The sequence below is a fragment of the Podarcis erhardii genome, assembly GCF_964252035.2.
Source record: "Podarcis erhardii genome assembly, chromosome: 15".
NCBI lineage: Eukaryota > Metazoa > Chordata > Lepidosauria > Squamata > Lacertidae > Podarcis > Podarcis erhardii.
This window is the reverse complement of record NC_138505.1, coordinates 31,911,171-31,925,905: the sequence shown is the minus strand read 5'-3', so window position 1 is coordinate 31,925,905 and position 14,735 is coordinate 31,911,171. Positions and strand designations below refer to the sequence as shown.

Here is a 14,735-nt window from a genome sequence, read left to right as displayed (position 1 = left end):
AGTGCCTCAGTTCCTCATTTGTAAGAGACTCTGCTGACCTGACCCTTGTGGGGATGTGAAAATGGAGGGTTCTGAATTTGCTTTGCGTCCAATTTGCTTTGCTTTGCGTCCAATTTAAAGCAAGCGGAATCTTCAGATGTAACCAAATTATACATTGAGGTGGTTCCTGCTGACTAGTCAAACCCAAGAGCTGGAATTGATGTCCTTGTTCCCTTGAGCTGCATCTTCTCCATGACCAATTGTTAACAATCTCACGGTGCATCCCAAAATTTCTTTGTTTGTTGGTGTCTTTGAGGTACTGGGTCCCATTCTGGGCAGGGTACAGAATGGGTACTGTTAAGCCTTGGTAGATAGAAGCCTCATTGGATTCTCACTAAATTAACTTCATTTCCCCCCAAAAAGCATGTAACCTTTCAGTCTAGTAATTGAAATGAAAGATCTGTCACTTTTCTGCCTCTCTTGCTGTTTTTACTTTTTCCCTAATTTTTGCTAAGAAACATACATTTCTACCCAGCCTAGTAATACACACACACACATCTAAATACATAAAACCTGTCTTTCATCCTGTAGGTTCAGCCGATTCTTCTCTCCCTTTAGAGAAGGAAGAACAAATCAGACTTCAGGCAAGAAGGCGCCTTGAAGAACAGCTCAAACAGTATCGTGTAAAAAGGCACCAGGAGAGAGTAAGAGCCTAGCAAGTGGTTTCTCTGGTGTTTATGAATTCTAATGACTTGGGAAATCCTGTAAACTGCTCCGTGTAGCTTCTGTGGCTTCCAATTGCGTGCAGGAAGCTCCTGCAGCCAATCGGAAGCTGCAGCATGGTTGTCGAACATTTTGGAAGCCGAACAGACTTCCAGAATGGATTCTGTTTGGCTTCCAAGGTACAATTATACTATGGTTTAATCCTGGCTTGTTTTCACTAATTCTAGTTATAATTAACTGCAGTACTCTGAGTTTGGAAGTGCTGTGGCTAGCCCCAGCCATAACTCTGTGTTGGGTGGCAGATGACACTACCATATCACATGGACATGCCAGTAGTGTGCTAAGTAGTGAGCATGCATTCACCCTCTTTATTCTCTGAGCATATACAGTGTGCATGCCCTAGAAGGTTACTTTCCCCTCCCATCTATATTAAAAGCGAGCGGACAGTTTGCCATTGAGGCTGATGCTTTTTTGACTTTCACTCTGGTGTGCCAATAGAGAACCTTTTGCTGGACTCCCAAGCCCTGCCGTCGTTGATCCTTTGCCATGCTGGCTGGGGCTGATGGGAGTTGCAGTCCAGCAACATCTCAAGGGCCACAGGCTCCCTATTTCCGTTACATACAATCACACATAACTGAAAACAACAGTATTTGTCTCATCAATGACCTGGTTCCATGGCTTAACTTGAATGGGTGGTCTCCTTGTGTGTCCACCTGCTGCACTCAGCCAAGCCATTGTTTGGTGTAGCATGTTGTTCAAACAACACACCATGTCATGCCATGGCTCAGCTCAGCTCAGTGCAGCACATAGCGGAATGACTGAGGAGGAGCAGAGTAGCTGAGATTCACCCTCTCAGAGCCCACGTTCTTAGCTATGGTTTGACTTTGTGTGATGTGCAAACCAGACTGATGTCCACCCATGGATCTTTCACAAAACCGATTGGCCTGACACTTGTTTGTTCAGGTAGAGCCATTTTGATGTGTTAACCATACTGATGTGGCGGGGGTGTTTGCCATCCCTAAATCTGGTGGTGAAGGAAGAATAAGCTGTAACTTTAAATATTAAATTTAAATATAAACTTGAAGTATTACATTTAAAGTTCTCGCACTGAAAGGAGGAGACTGGCTTTTGCAATCAGGAACCTCAAAAAGAAACCTTGGTTGCCGTTCTATGATGATTTCCATTTGTTTACATGACGGGCAGTTTATTGGTTTAAAATAAAAGACTTTGGTGATCAGAAATTGCATTCCATTTATACTACTGCTTGTCATCTTCTTTTTCTTGTCCAAGCAGTCTACAGCTAAAAGCCGTCCCTCCAGTACCCTTGATCCTGAGCTGATGTTACATCCAGAGACTTTGCCAAGGGCCAGCACTGTGTCTATGACAAAAGAATACTCATTCTTGCGAACCAGCGTCCCGCGGGGACCAAAACTGGGAAGCCTGGGGCTTCCGACACAATCAAAAGAAAGGAAAAGTTCTAAATCTAACAGGTCAAGTAGAATCCGGTCTCTGGCAGACTATAGAACTGAAGATGCAGAAGGGCATCTTCCGCTTGATTCACCAGGTGGCTCCCTGAAGCAGAATCGAAGCAGCCTGACATCTGTTGTGTCTGAGATCAGGCTAACCCCTGATCCAGATGACCGGCTGGAGAATTCCTCCCTGGCCGGAGATAGCATCTCTGATATTGACGGAAGTGAAGTAGGATTGAGGCTGGACGGCAACGAGAGCGACAGTTCTACGTACAGTAGTTTATCGGGAAGGGGTCCCTATGGCGCTTTGCTCAATTCCGAAAGCAGGCAGGGCGCTTCGCTGGCTGTAAATGGCCAGGAGGTCCCGTTGGATGCAGTTGGACAGTTTCCTTCCATCAGGGAAGTGTTGCAGGCTGCTGCGGCGACAGAGCACCATCCCAACGATCAGGAAGTCAACGGGGAAGTGAGAAGCAGGAGGGACAGCATTTCCAGCAGGTAAGTGCATTACAGTGGCTTTCAAACTTTTGAACCTCCAGGGAATAGTTTTCTGTCTTGTCTACGAAGGAATACCGCTTGTCTCTGCTGTGAAAGGTGCTGCGGCGTCTTCTGCAGTGCGCAGTCAGCTTGTGAAGAGCATTAGCTTGGACTGTTATATGAAGGCACTCTGTGCTGACTTGGTTGGCAAGTCCATCAAGCTCAGTGCTGTCCACTCCAGGGATGGGGAGCTTGTTGCCCTCCAAATGTTGTTGGACGACAGCTTCCATCACACTTGACCACTGGCCATGCTGGTTGGGGCTGACGGAAGTTGGAGTCCAGCAACATCTGGACGGGCTCTGATCTCCTCATCCCTGGCCTACCTTGACTCACAGCAGTTCTCAAGAAGTGTCATGATAGGTCTGACCAAAAGGCCCCTCTAGTCCCCACAGCAGCCAGCCAGGTGCCTCCTGGGGAGCCCACAAGCTGGGCATGAGCACAGCTATCGTTCCCCAGAGACTGGTATTCAGAGGCATATGCTGCCTTTGATTCCTGGAGGCAGCGTTGAGCCATCATGGCTAGTAGGCAGCAGCTTGGGTGGGAGACTCCCTGGGAAGGTAGGAAGCAGCCTTATACCAAGTCAGACCATTAGACCTAGTTCATCCTGCATTGTCTGCTTTGACCAGCAGCATCTCTCCAGGGTTTCAGGCAGGAGCTTTTCCCTGCCCTACCTGGGGACACCAGGAGTTGCAAGGTGTTAACACTCTGCTACTGAGCTTGCAGTTCTTCCCAAAGCTACAGCTCATGTACGCTGCCTTGAGATCCATCATGAAACAAAGGTGGGATATGCATGGAGTAAGTGTAGTTGCAATGCATTGGGGAAGGGCCATAGCTTAGTGGTAGAATGACTGCTTTGCCATGCGGAAGGTCGCCAGTTCAATCCCCAGCATCTCCAGGTAGGAGAGCCTCCTTTTCTGAAACTTGGGAGAGCTGCTGCCAATCAGTGTAGATAAAACTGAGCCAGAATGACCAATGATGTGACTCAGTATGTAGCTACTCTGAGCGCCTTTTTGCCTAGAGGGCTGGCTATAAATGCCTTAAGTAATAAGTGAACAATATGCACCCAGATGCCCCTGTGGGTTGACCTCTTTCCATGTCAGGTGGTTGACTGAATCGCATTCAGCATTTTGTCATAGAAGAGGACCTTCAGTGTGTCCCCCTGTTTATGAACCTTACGCCATCCTTCTCACACAACCCATTAAGTATTTAATCCATGCACAGATCTTTCCAGCTTTTAGCACTTAACGAGACGCAAGGGTTCCTGCCCTAGATGCACTTATCCACTTTAGCCCTTTTAAGAATGGGATTATTTGTTGGTTCTCAGAAGCTTACTCGCCCATGATACTATAATGAGTTTCTCAGTGCCCATCTCTTTTAGGTCAAGTATAGAATTAGCAAGTGGGCAAGTGGGCAATATTGCAGTGCCGATCGTGGTTGCTGTTCTTTCCCTTCCATCTTTCTTATAAATGGATGGCCAGTTTTTAGGTATCCTTTTGGCTCGAAAGTTATTTGAATGAAATAACAATATTAAACACCCCATAGTTTTTTTTTAAAGTGTCCATTTGCTGGGCTAAGAAAATCTATTCTCCATCATGCTCAAGAGGGACTAAATTTTCTGAGCAAGTGTAGGTTGGCTGTAAAGAGTTCCCAAGGGCATTTAGCAATGGCCCACATTGCATCGTTGTCATCATCCTGTGCCATCGTCCCGCTTCAGTCTCGTGATACAGTGTCACTTTGATGTTTTCAAATGGCAGCCGCACTCATGGAGTGTGGTGGCGGCAGCAGCAGTGGCATGTCAGCAAGGAGGGTTGGAATACAATCAGATTGCCTTAGTATCTCATTTGGGGCTATGGAGAATCTATTGGGAAAAAAGGCCCATCCTGTCAGCTCTGCTGAAAAACCAGCTCCATCATGTTGCTCCTGTCTTTGTACTCTTTCCATCCTGGTGGTATTTCAGTAAGGGGCTATTGTTTAATTTAAGAATTGCTCCCTGCTTTTGCTTTTTCTCTCCTCTCCCGTCCTCTTTTCCCTTTGGTGTCAAATCTTTTCGATTGTAAGCCAGTGCACAGGGACTGTCTTGTTTTAATTCATTGTATGTAAGCCACTCTGGGAGCCTTTTTTTTTTTTTTTTTTGAAAGAACAGCCAGGTACAAATGCTCCAAAAAAGAAAATAATGGGGACAATATCATGAGCTGTGAAATAGCCATGTATGTCACTGGCACAACATGTACATTGATAAAGTGTGTGCGCGCTTTTGTCTCTCCCCAGTATATCGATGGAGAGTTCTATCGCAGGCACGCATGACGAAATGTTGCAGGTCCTCAAAGAGAAGATGCGTCTCGAAGGGCAGCTTGAAGCGCTGTCATTGGAAGCCAATGAGGTACAAATGATGTCACCCCTTCTGTACAGGATGTTACTGAGGCTACTTAAAGCAGGAATGGGCACCCTTCATATAAAACTGCTGGGAGAGGATGTCCAGAGTTTTGGGGTTCGGTGCCACCAGTATGCTGATGACACCAATCTGTCTCTTTTTCATCTAAACGTGAGAATGCTATTTCTGGGCTTAAATCAGTGTCTGGTGTCAGTAACGGGCTGGCTGAGGGTGAACAAATTGAAGTTTAAGCGAGAAAGAGGTGCTCCTAATTGGTGGAAAGGCAGATCAGGGAACTGGGATTCAACCTGTGCTGGGTGGGGTGACATTCCTCTGACAACTCAGGTTCGCAGCTTGGATGTACTCCTAGATTCAACTCTGAGTGTAGATGCCCAGGTTTTGGCAGCAGCTGAGCGTGTGCTTGCATATTTAAAACCAATGCACAATATGCACTCGTTCCTGGAGATGTCTGATCTGGGAACAGGGACACATGCCTTAGTCACAAGGTCGCCAGTTCAATCCCCAGCATCTCCAGGTATAGGGAAGTTTTTAATGTTTGATGTTTTACTGTTCTTAATGTTTTAATTTGTTGGAAACCACCCAAATTGGCTGTGGCAACCAAATCAGATGGGTGGCATATAAATAAATTGTTGTGGTTGTGGTTGTTATTTGGTATACTCTAAAACACCGTATGTGTGTCTGCCTTTGGAAAGTGTTCAGGAACTTCAGTGGTCCAAGATGCTGCAGGCAGATTATTGCAGAAACTTACTGCAGCACCTTATTGCAACAGCTCCAGTGGCTGCATGTCTGTTTCTGGGCACAATTCAGAATGCTGATTATTTCCTACAAAGGCCTATACAGCTTGATTCCAGGCTGTCTGAAGGACAGCATCTCCCTCTGTGAGCCAGTCAGCTTTTGAGATCTTCAGGAGAGGCCTTTTTCTCAGTTCTGCCAGCCTCATAGGCACATTTGGGAGGACATGAGAGTGGGCCTTTTCCATTGCTACTCCCAGATTGTGGCACTCCCTTCCACCGGAGGCTCGCCTGGCCTCCTCTTTGTTTTCCTTTTGCCAGCAGGCAAATAATGTTTTGTTCCCACAGGCCTTTGGCCACTAACTGGCTTTTGTGGCAGGGTCTTCTAAGACTGAAGGGACGTGGGTGGCGCTGTGGGTTAAACCACAGAGCCTAGGACTTGCCGATCAGAAGGTCGGCGGTTCGAATCCCAGTGACGGGGTGAGCTCCCGTTCCTCGGTCCCTGCTCCTGCCAACCAACAGTTTGAAAGCACGTCAAAGTGCAAGTAGATAAATAGGTACCGCTCCAGCGGGAAGGTAAACAGCGTTTCCGTGCGCTGTTCTGGTTCACCAGAAGCGGCTTAGTCATGCTGGCCCCATGACCGGAAGCTGTACTCTGGCTCCCTCGGCCAATAAAGCGAGATGAGCGCCTCAACCCCAGAGTCGGCCGCAACTGGACCTAATGGTTAGGGGTCCCTTTACCTTTTACTTCTAAGGGTGGGTGGCGTAAATGGTTCTAAGTTGTTTTGATTTGGTGTTGCTTTTTTTTATATGATAGCTTATTTAATTGTTCTTCAATATTTATATCAGATTGGTGTGCAATTCTGCGGCATGTTGTGAGCCACCTTGGCTTCTGCACTGGGAGAAAGGCAGGCTATAAATAAAATAAATAGTTTGTGGGGTTGCAAGCTGTAGTTTTACACTGAGGAGAAAAGAGGCTGTAGAGGGGTTAGGGTGGGGTGGGGTTTTCTTTTTCAGTTGGGGGTGACATTTTTAGAAGATTATGCAAAAGCTGGATTTTAAGGAGGTACTGAAGAATCCTATGAACCTCATTTGATTTTTCCGTTGCCTTGTGAAACCATCATTTAAAAATTATTTTTTAATCATTGTTTTTTGTTCAGGCTCTCAAAGAAAAGACAGAACTGCAAACCCAGCTTGCTGCTTTGAACATGAAGCTTCAGTCCCAGATGGAGCACAGTGAGAGCAGCCAGCAGAGGCAAGACTCGCTGAACTCGGAGGTGGCCACGCTGAAGCAGTCTTGTTGGGACCTGGAAAGAGCCATGGCGGAACTTCAGGCTGCCTTGGAGGCCAAGAATGCCAGCCTGGCTGCCTCCAACAATGACCTGCAGGTGGCAGAAGAGCAGTACCAAAGACTGATGGGGAAGGTGGAAGACATGCAGAAAAGTGTCCTCAGCAAGGATAGCACAGGTGAGTAGGTGCTGCTCTCTTTATTCTTAAGAATCATTATTTATCGAGCGGTGCTTTGTAAATTTATTTAAAATATCGTAGATTCCAGTGTATAAGGTGACTTTTGAACCTCGGAAAATCTTCTCCAAAGTCGGGGGTCGCCGTATACGCCGGGTATGGGTGGCGTGGAGCAGAGCCCGCCCCCTGTTGCTGCCCAGTGTATTGGGCAACTGGGCTTATAAGATGAACCCCCAAATTGCAGCTGCCAATTTGGGAGGTCGTCTAATACGCCCAGTCGCCTAATACGCAGGAATCTACGGTATTTATTAAATGGCTTGATCCGAAAGGCCTCCCAGCAGTGTAGTAATAAAGTGGTAGAGAAAACACAGCTAAAATCTACAAATGGATTAAAGAAAGAAAGAAAGAAAGAAAGAAAGATAGAAAGATAGATAGATAGATGCAAATAAATCTATAAAACCATCATCATTAAAGCGAAGGTAAGACCAATGAGGAGCATTAAAAAATAAATATAGAAGCAAACAAAATATTTTCAGCAGGTGCCTGAATCACTTTAGTGATCATAGATTTGTGTTGCCCTTTTCTGCAAGTTCTGCAGCTCTCCTATAGTCAGAGAGAGGCCTCTATTGCAGTTGACTTAACTGCAACAAAGCATAAAACATGTAATCGAAAAACAGTAATTAAAAAAAGCTAAGAACTACAGTAATTGTTTTTAAAGGTGCGATGGAAATGTCTATAAAATTAGATGCTTCTTGCTTGATCGTTGCTGCTGATCAACCTTCATAACCTTTCAAATGATTTCGCTTGGCTTCTTAGTTCATGATCTCCGACAGCAGCTTTCCTCATTGCAAAGTCAGCTCCAGCAGGTGCAACTGGACCGCACCACGTTGACCAATAAGCTGAAGTCATCTCAAACAGAGATTGCGTCCCTGCAGAAAGTGCGGCACTGGTACCAGCAGCAGCTGGTGGTGGCCCAGGAGGCAAGGGTTAGGCTGCAGAGTGAGATGGCAAACATACAGGTAAGGGGGACTCTCCCTTGTTAGCCTCTGTGGCACTTCTCAGTGCATGAATAATATCTTGCAATTAAGATGGAGGAAGCTGTCTTATACTGAGTCGCACCAATGGTCAAGCTGTCTTAGTAGTTTGCACACTGACTGGCAGTGGCTCTCTAAAATTTCAGGCAGGGTTCTTGTCCAGTCCTACCTGGAGATGCCAGGGGTTGAACCCTAGCACGTTCTGCATGCAAAGCAGATTCTCCTCTACTGAGCTACACCCATTCCCCAGTAAGTTAGGCTCAGAGGCTTGACCAGGATGCACCTATTGAGCTTTAGCAGCTGAAAGGTGATTTGCCCTGGCGGTCTTCCACCACAACACACAACATATTTCAAGAAACCATTGCTTCATATTTCAAGAAACCATCAGCCTGAACCAGCATGGTGTGAGTTGTAGACCCAAAACATCTGGAGGAGCACCAAATTGGCAACCCTTGGTATATCCATACATAAATATTCCTTTCTTCTTCAACTTAGAAGAAAGGAGATTCCAACTAAACATACGGAAAAACCTTCTGACAGTAAGAGCTATTCAACAGTGGAATGGTCTCCCTCGGGAGGTTGTGGATTCTCTTTCCTTGGAAGTTTTTAAGCAGAGGTTGGGTGGCCATCTGTCATGGATGCTTTAGCTGAGATTCCTGTAATCTAGGGGGTTGGGCCAGTTGACACTCAGGGTCCCTTCCAACTCTGTGATTCTGTGATTCCATGTATTTGACACTTGGGGCCAAATTAGGCCACTATGGAATTGGACAATTGGTGCCTTGCCATCTAGAAACCTAAGATGTGGTGCAACCCTAGTTAGACACCCTGAAGATTATTTATTTAAAATGAGAGCCCCTTCACTCCTCCCTTTGTCAGGAGCCATGACATCTGATTAACCATAGTTCCGTTTTGTGTGACCCAGGAAACTATGGTTACCAGCTTTGGAACAAGTTGGGTATTAAAATCATCTACAACCCATGGTTTAATATTGTGGCTTGTTCCAAAGCTGTTAACACATTTCCAAGACTGGACAAAATGAGGAACTATAGGCTTCATGGTTTAATCATGGCTTTAGGTGAAGAGAGGAGCAGAGAAGCTGTGCTGGCAGGGAAAAGATTCATGCATATCCCAGCTTCTTAAGAAGGTGAGAGATGGTTGTCCAGATACAGTCAGTTGGGAGCGGTGGTATCTGGCATTGGTCCTGATGTCATTCAAACATGCGGCAGCTAAAATCATGCATTGAAAGGCCCACTGGAAAGGAATGTCTTCAGTTTCTGGCAGAAGGCACTCAGATCATGATGTCATTCCAAGGCCATGGAACCACCACAAAGAAAGCACTGTCGATTGTTCCCATCTCTCAAATATCGTGAGATGGCTCTGAGAGCAGGGCCTCTGAAGCACGTCCAATAAAATAATATATTTGTGTATTTCTTCGGAACAGAGGACATGAATCCTAACCCGACTGGTTCAGTTCCCTTCCCCTTTGAACTGCTGTTAAGCAACATTTAGTGTGACTTTTTTTCTCTTCCCTTACTGTTTTCCACAGGCTGGTCAAATGACCCAGGTGGGCATGTTGGAACATCTCAAGTTGGAGAACGTAACACTCTCTCATCAGTTAACAGAGACTCAGCACAGGTCCATCAAAGAGAAGGAGCGTATAGCTACACAGTTGCAAAATATTGAGGTAAACTTCATAGGAATTTTCTTTGGACTCTCTTAGTACTTCCTGTAATATGGGGATCTCTAAAACTTCAGAATTGTAATACCTTAGAATACTGCAGTCAGCTTAGAATACTGCAAGAATATTGCAATCAGAAGCAGTGTCTGGGCAGAAATGGCTAAAATGTCCAATTTTTTGGATAATTTTCCTTAAAAATAGCTGGGGGTGGGGGAGTGGTATAGAATTGTCCTGTGCGTCCTGGGTACTTACGGAGTACAGTGGTACCTTAGTTTAAGATCTGCTTAGTTTATGAACAACTTGAATTAAGAACACTGCAAACCCGGAAGCAGGTGTTTTGGTTTGTGAACTTTGCCTTGGAAGCAGAACATGTTCCGCTTCCCGTTGAGTGTGTTCCATTTGTAAATTGAGTCCCGCGCTGCTATGGGAAAGCACGCCTTGGTTTAAGAACGCTTTGGTTTAAGAATGGACTTCCGGAACGGATTAAGTTCATAAACCAAAGTACCACTGTAGTGGGGAGCTGAGGCTAATACAAATGTCTCTATAATATAGGCACTGGAGAAGCACATGCTCTATTGTTTCTATTTGTCCAGAATTGGAGGGGCTTTGTCTCACTGAGTAAGCAATCTTCCTGTATCAACCTTCAATGACAGCCGAGGGGAGGGCACGACATTGTGCCAGGGTAAAGTCCCTCTGGTGCTTAGGGACGTCGAGATTAGTTAGATATGCCATGGGAGAGGCAGAGTACCTGATGGATTCATTGGCCATAAAAGTTGGGATCCTGGCTAGATCCAGTTGGCGCTCTGTGTCTGCTACACATTGCTTAATGAGTGCTTTGGCCTGATCATATCCCATACAGCTATGGATCACTGCCTTGCTGTGGCAAAGGGGCTTGAATACAGAGGTACCTCGCAAGACGAATGCCTCGCAAGACGAAAAACTCGCAAAACGAAAGGGTTTTTCGTTTTTTGAGTTGCTTCGCAAGACGGATTTCCCTATGGGCTTGCTTCGCAAGACGAAAACGTCTTGCGAGTTTGTTTCCTTTTTCTTAAAACCGTGCATTCAATTCGAGGAGCAACTCATAGCACGTGGTGTGGTAGCCTTTTTTGAGGTTTTGGAAGACTTTGGTGATTTTTGAAGATTTTCCAAAGTCTGTGCTTTGCAAGACGAAAAAATCGCAAGATGAAAAAACTCGCGGAATGAATTAATTTCGTCTTGCGAGGCACCACTGTAACTCAGATCACCTCCCAGGGGCATTTGCAGTCTCAGTTTGCAGTACAGCACGTGGTGCTTAACAGTAGTCGTTCAGTTGCTAGCTTGCCCTCTGGTCTGAATATTTCTTAAATGAATAATAGGACAACCTTGTCGTAAAATACTTCCCCTGCCCCCTGTACCACCCAAAAGAAATAAGAATGCACATTATTTATTGAATTTGGAGGGGGTAATGTGGCAAGTGAGTGATTTTTTTGGAGCAGATTCTGGATCATCTGGGTGGGAAATTAATTTGGGGTAGTGGGTTTGGTAATTGGACTGATTTGGGGTATCTGGGGTGGGGTTTAATTTAATGTTGAAATTATTTGGGGTGATGAATAAGTGGAAGATCAACCATATGTATAGCCTAACATCAACACTGGCCTGAAGAGTCATTTCTTCAGAGCTCAGGAATCTTGATAAAGGTTACATAACATATTAAGAGAATGACAGACTGGATTGTTTGATTCCCAGAACTCCTGTATTGTGTTGGTCACTTCCTCTTTCACTGTCTGCTTCTTCCTGACAGGCTGACATGTTAGACCAAGAGGCAGCCTTCTTGCAGATCCAAGAGGCGAAGACCATGGTGGAGGAGGACTTGCAGAGAAAACTGGAGGAGTTTGAGGATGAGAAGGAGCAGCTTCAGAAAATGGCGGATTCTGCAGCAATATTGGAGCAGGAGCTAGAGCAGGTATATGCAGCGGGTAGAGGGAAGAGCTTTCCACAGAAAGCTTTGCAAAGGCCTATTCATAGTTTGCATCTTAACGACTGGAGAGAAACAAAACTGGAAGCAGGAGATACAATCCAGCGAACAGGAGTTCTTTTTAAAGTGCTTTTGAAAATTCTGTTGGAAGGCAAATGCTGATCATGACGAGCCAGCTGTGAGGATAAGGTAGCTGCCTCCACCCGTCAACCAGCTATTTGGTAGTAGCAACAAAAGGCATTTTTGTTTTAATACAGTTCTTCTCTCGCTTTCTAATTCCCACCACTGCTGCTTCCTAGAGTCCCCCATCTATTAAAAGCTAAAGGTAAAGGACCCCTGACAATTAAGTCCAGTCGCAGACAACTCTGGGGTTGCGGTGCTCATCTCGCTTTACAGGCCGAGGGAGCCGGCATTTGTCTGCAGACAGTTTTTCCGGGTCATGTGGCCAGCATGACTAAGCCGCTTCTGGCACAATGGAACACTGAAACCAGAGCAGCGCACAGAAACGGCATTTACCTTCCCGCCGGAGTGGTACCTATTTATCTACTTGCACTTTTTTTTTGTCCTGCTTTTGAACTGCAAGGTTGGCAGGAGCTGAGACCAAGCAATGGGAGCTCACCCCGTTGCGGGGATTCGAACCACCGACCTTCTGATCGGCAAGCCAAAGAGGCTCAGTGGTTTAGAGCACAGCGCCACCCGCGTCCCCACAGCACCACCCCCATCTATTACTCGTCTACATTCCACATCATCCTTGTTTGCCTACCACACTGGTTTCCAATTCTGACCCTCTACTCCAAGCCGCATGAAAATTGCTGCAGGTCTAGGGGGACCACTTAATTTTTTTTTGTCTGTTGTAGCAATTGCAATACACTGTGCTAGATGCTGTAGGATTTTCAACTGTATTTTTTATTACTTCTTTTGTTTCTAATGTATTACACCTTATTTATTTATTAATTTATGTATTGAATGTATATACCATCCTATACCCAGGGGTCTCAGGGAAGTTCACAGAATAAAATCAAGATATAAAACCACAAAATACATAATAAAAATAAAAACAACCCAGTAGTGCCCCCCCCAAAAAAAACACATTTTAAAATGGCATAGGATGTCAATAAAATCAACCTAAGGCCTAGTTAAAAAGGAACGTTTTTGCCTGGCGCCTAAAGATGTATAATGAAGGTGCCAGGCAAATTTCCCTGGGAAAAGCATTCCACAGATGGGGTGCCACTGCAGAGAAGGCCCGTTTTCGTGTTGCCCCCCTCCAGATCTCTCAAAGAGGTGGCACACGAAGGAGGGCCTCAGAAGATGATCTCAGGGTCTGGGTAGGTTCATATGGAAAGAGGCGGTCCTTGAGGTATTGCGGTCCTGAGCCGTTTAAGGCTTTATAGGTCAAAACCAGCACTTTGAATTGGGTCCGGAAACTAATTGGTAGCCAGTGCAGTCAGACCAGTGTAATATGCTCAAACTATCTTGCTCTAGTGAGCATCCTGGCTGCTGAATTCTGCACCTTGACTTCCATAGAATGCAACCCCAGGAAATGCTCTATCCCTTCCTGCCGCTGACCTAATCCCTTGGATTGGGGTAGCCAACTTGGTTCCCTCTAGATGGTTTTGGGTTACGACTCACACCAGCCCTTGTCAGCATGGCCAGTAGTCATAGATGATGGGAGTTGTAGTCCAACAACATCTCGTGGTACCATGCTGGCTACCTTTGCCATAGGTGATAGTACTCTAGGCTCAGGGATGGGGAACCTGTGCCTGCCTGGATGTTGTTGGTCTCCAGTTCCGTTCAGCCGCAGCCAGCATGGCAAGCAGTCAAGGATGATGGGAGCTGTAGTCAGGCAACATCTGGAGGGTTCATGGGTTCCTCACTCCCACTCTAGAGACCTTAAGTGCTGGGTATGTGATGTGTGCATTCATAATGGGAGAACACCCTAACACGTTTTTCCTTCTATTCAGCTGAAATCGACGTTGCATCAACGAGATCTCCAGGTCGAGGCTTTGCAGCAGGAGCAGCTGGACCTCATGAAGCAGCTGACTGCCACCCAGGAGACTCTCCAGACCCGAGAGCAGTCCCTGGGCGACCTCCAGACACGTTTTGATGAGCTGGAGGCCAGGCTGACGGAGTTGCAGGGGGAAGCCACCTCCAAAGACGACGCTATCCAGTATTTGCAGAACGAGAAGATTGTCCTAGAGGTGGCTCTGCAGGTAGCAAAAGCTGGCAAAGAAGGACTCAAGGAAGGAGTCCAACATTTAGGAGAGAGCACTGAGGCGGCATCAGATGTTCTGGAGCAGCTGAGACAAGAAATAGTTGTAAAGTCAAGCCAGGTAATACACTCTTCTTAATTGCGTTTCTGCTCTTTTCTGCACTTATAATCATCAGCACACCTGTAGGCCAGGGCAACCTGCACAGCAAATGTTCACAAACCTTTTATATATATATATATATATATATTTATTGGTTTTTAACATACAAAATTATAAAACATAGCACACAATTTATCACAAATACATTCTTATTGGACTTCCATCAGCACCTCTGATAATCCTCCGTCTTAATCACTTCTTACACATTTCCTAACTTAATATTGCCTTTACATCTCTTAACATATCACGTCTCCTTCTCCATTTTTGCAATATTTCTAATATCATTCCTCACAGAACTTCTTGCAAAATTCACAAACCTTTTATAACAGGGATGCCCGATGTGGTGCCCTGCAGGTGTTATTGGACCACAATTCCCATTATAAAAAAACCCAAAAACTTTTAATTGAT

General features: G+C 45.6%; 1 protein-coding gene across 1 annotated transcript in view; it reads left to right on the top strand.

The window, feature by feature from the left end:
- The first annotated feature begins 574 nt into the window (after nucleotides 1–574).
- Nucleotides 575–14,735, top strand: part of GOLGA3 (golgin A3) — a 34,839-nt gene continuing 20,678 nt past the window's right edge. Inside the window, exons 1-8 of the mRNA XM_081842744.1 lie at nucleotides 575–683; nucleotides 1,996–2,666; nucleotides 4,974–5,085; nucleotides 6,989–7,295; nucleotides 8,109–8,311; nucleotides 9,873–10,010; nucleotides 11,785–11,946; nucleotides 13,920–14,288. Of these exons, the coding sequence (XP_081698870.1) occupies nucleotides 2,041–2,666; nucleotides 4,974–5,085; nucleotides 6,989–7,295; nucleotides 8,109–8,311; nucleotides 9,873–10,010; nucleotides 11,785–11,946; nucleotides 13,920–14,288 (1,917 nt within the window). The 5' untranslated portion in view covers nucleotides 575–683; nucleotides 1,996–2,040. The remainder of the gene's footprint in view (nucleotides 684–1,995; nucleotides 2,667–4,973; nucleotides 5,086–6,988; nucleotides 7,296–8,108; nucleotides 8,312–9,872; nucleotides 10,011–11,784; nucleotides 11,947–13,919; nucleotides 14,289–14,735) is intronic.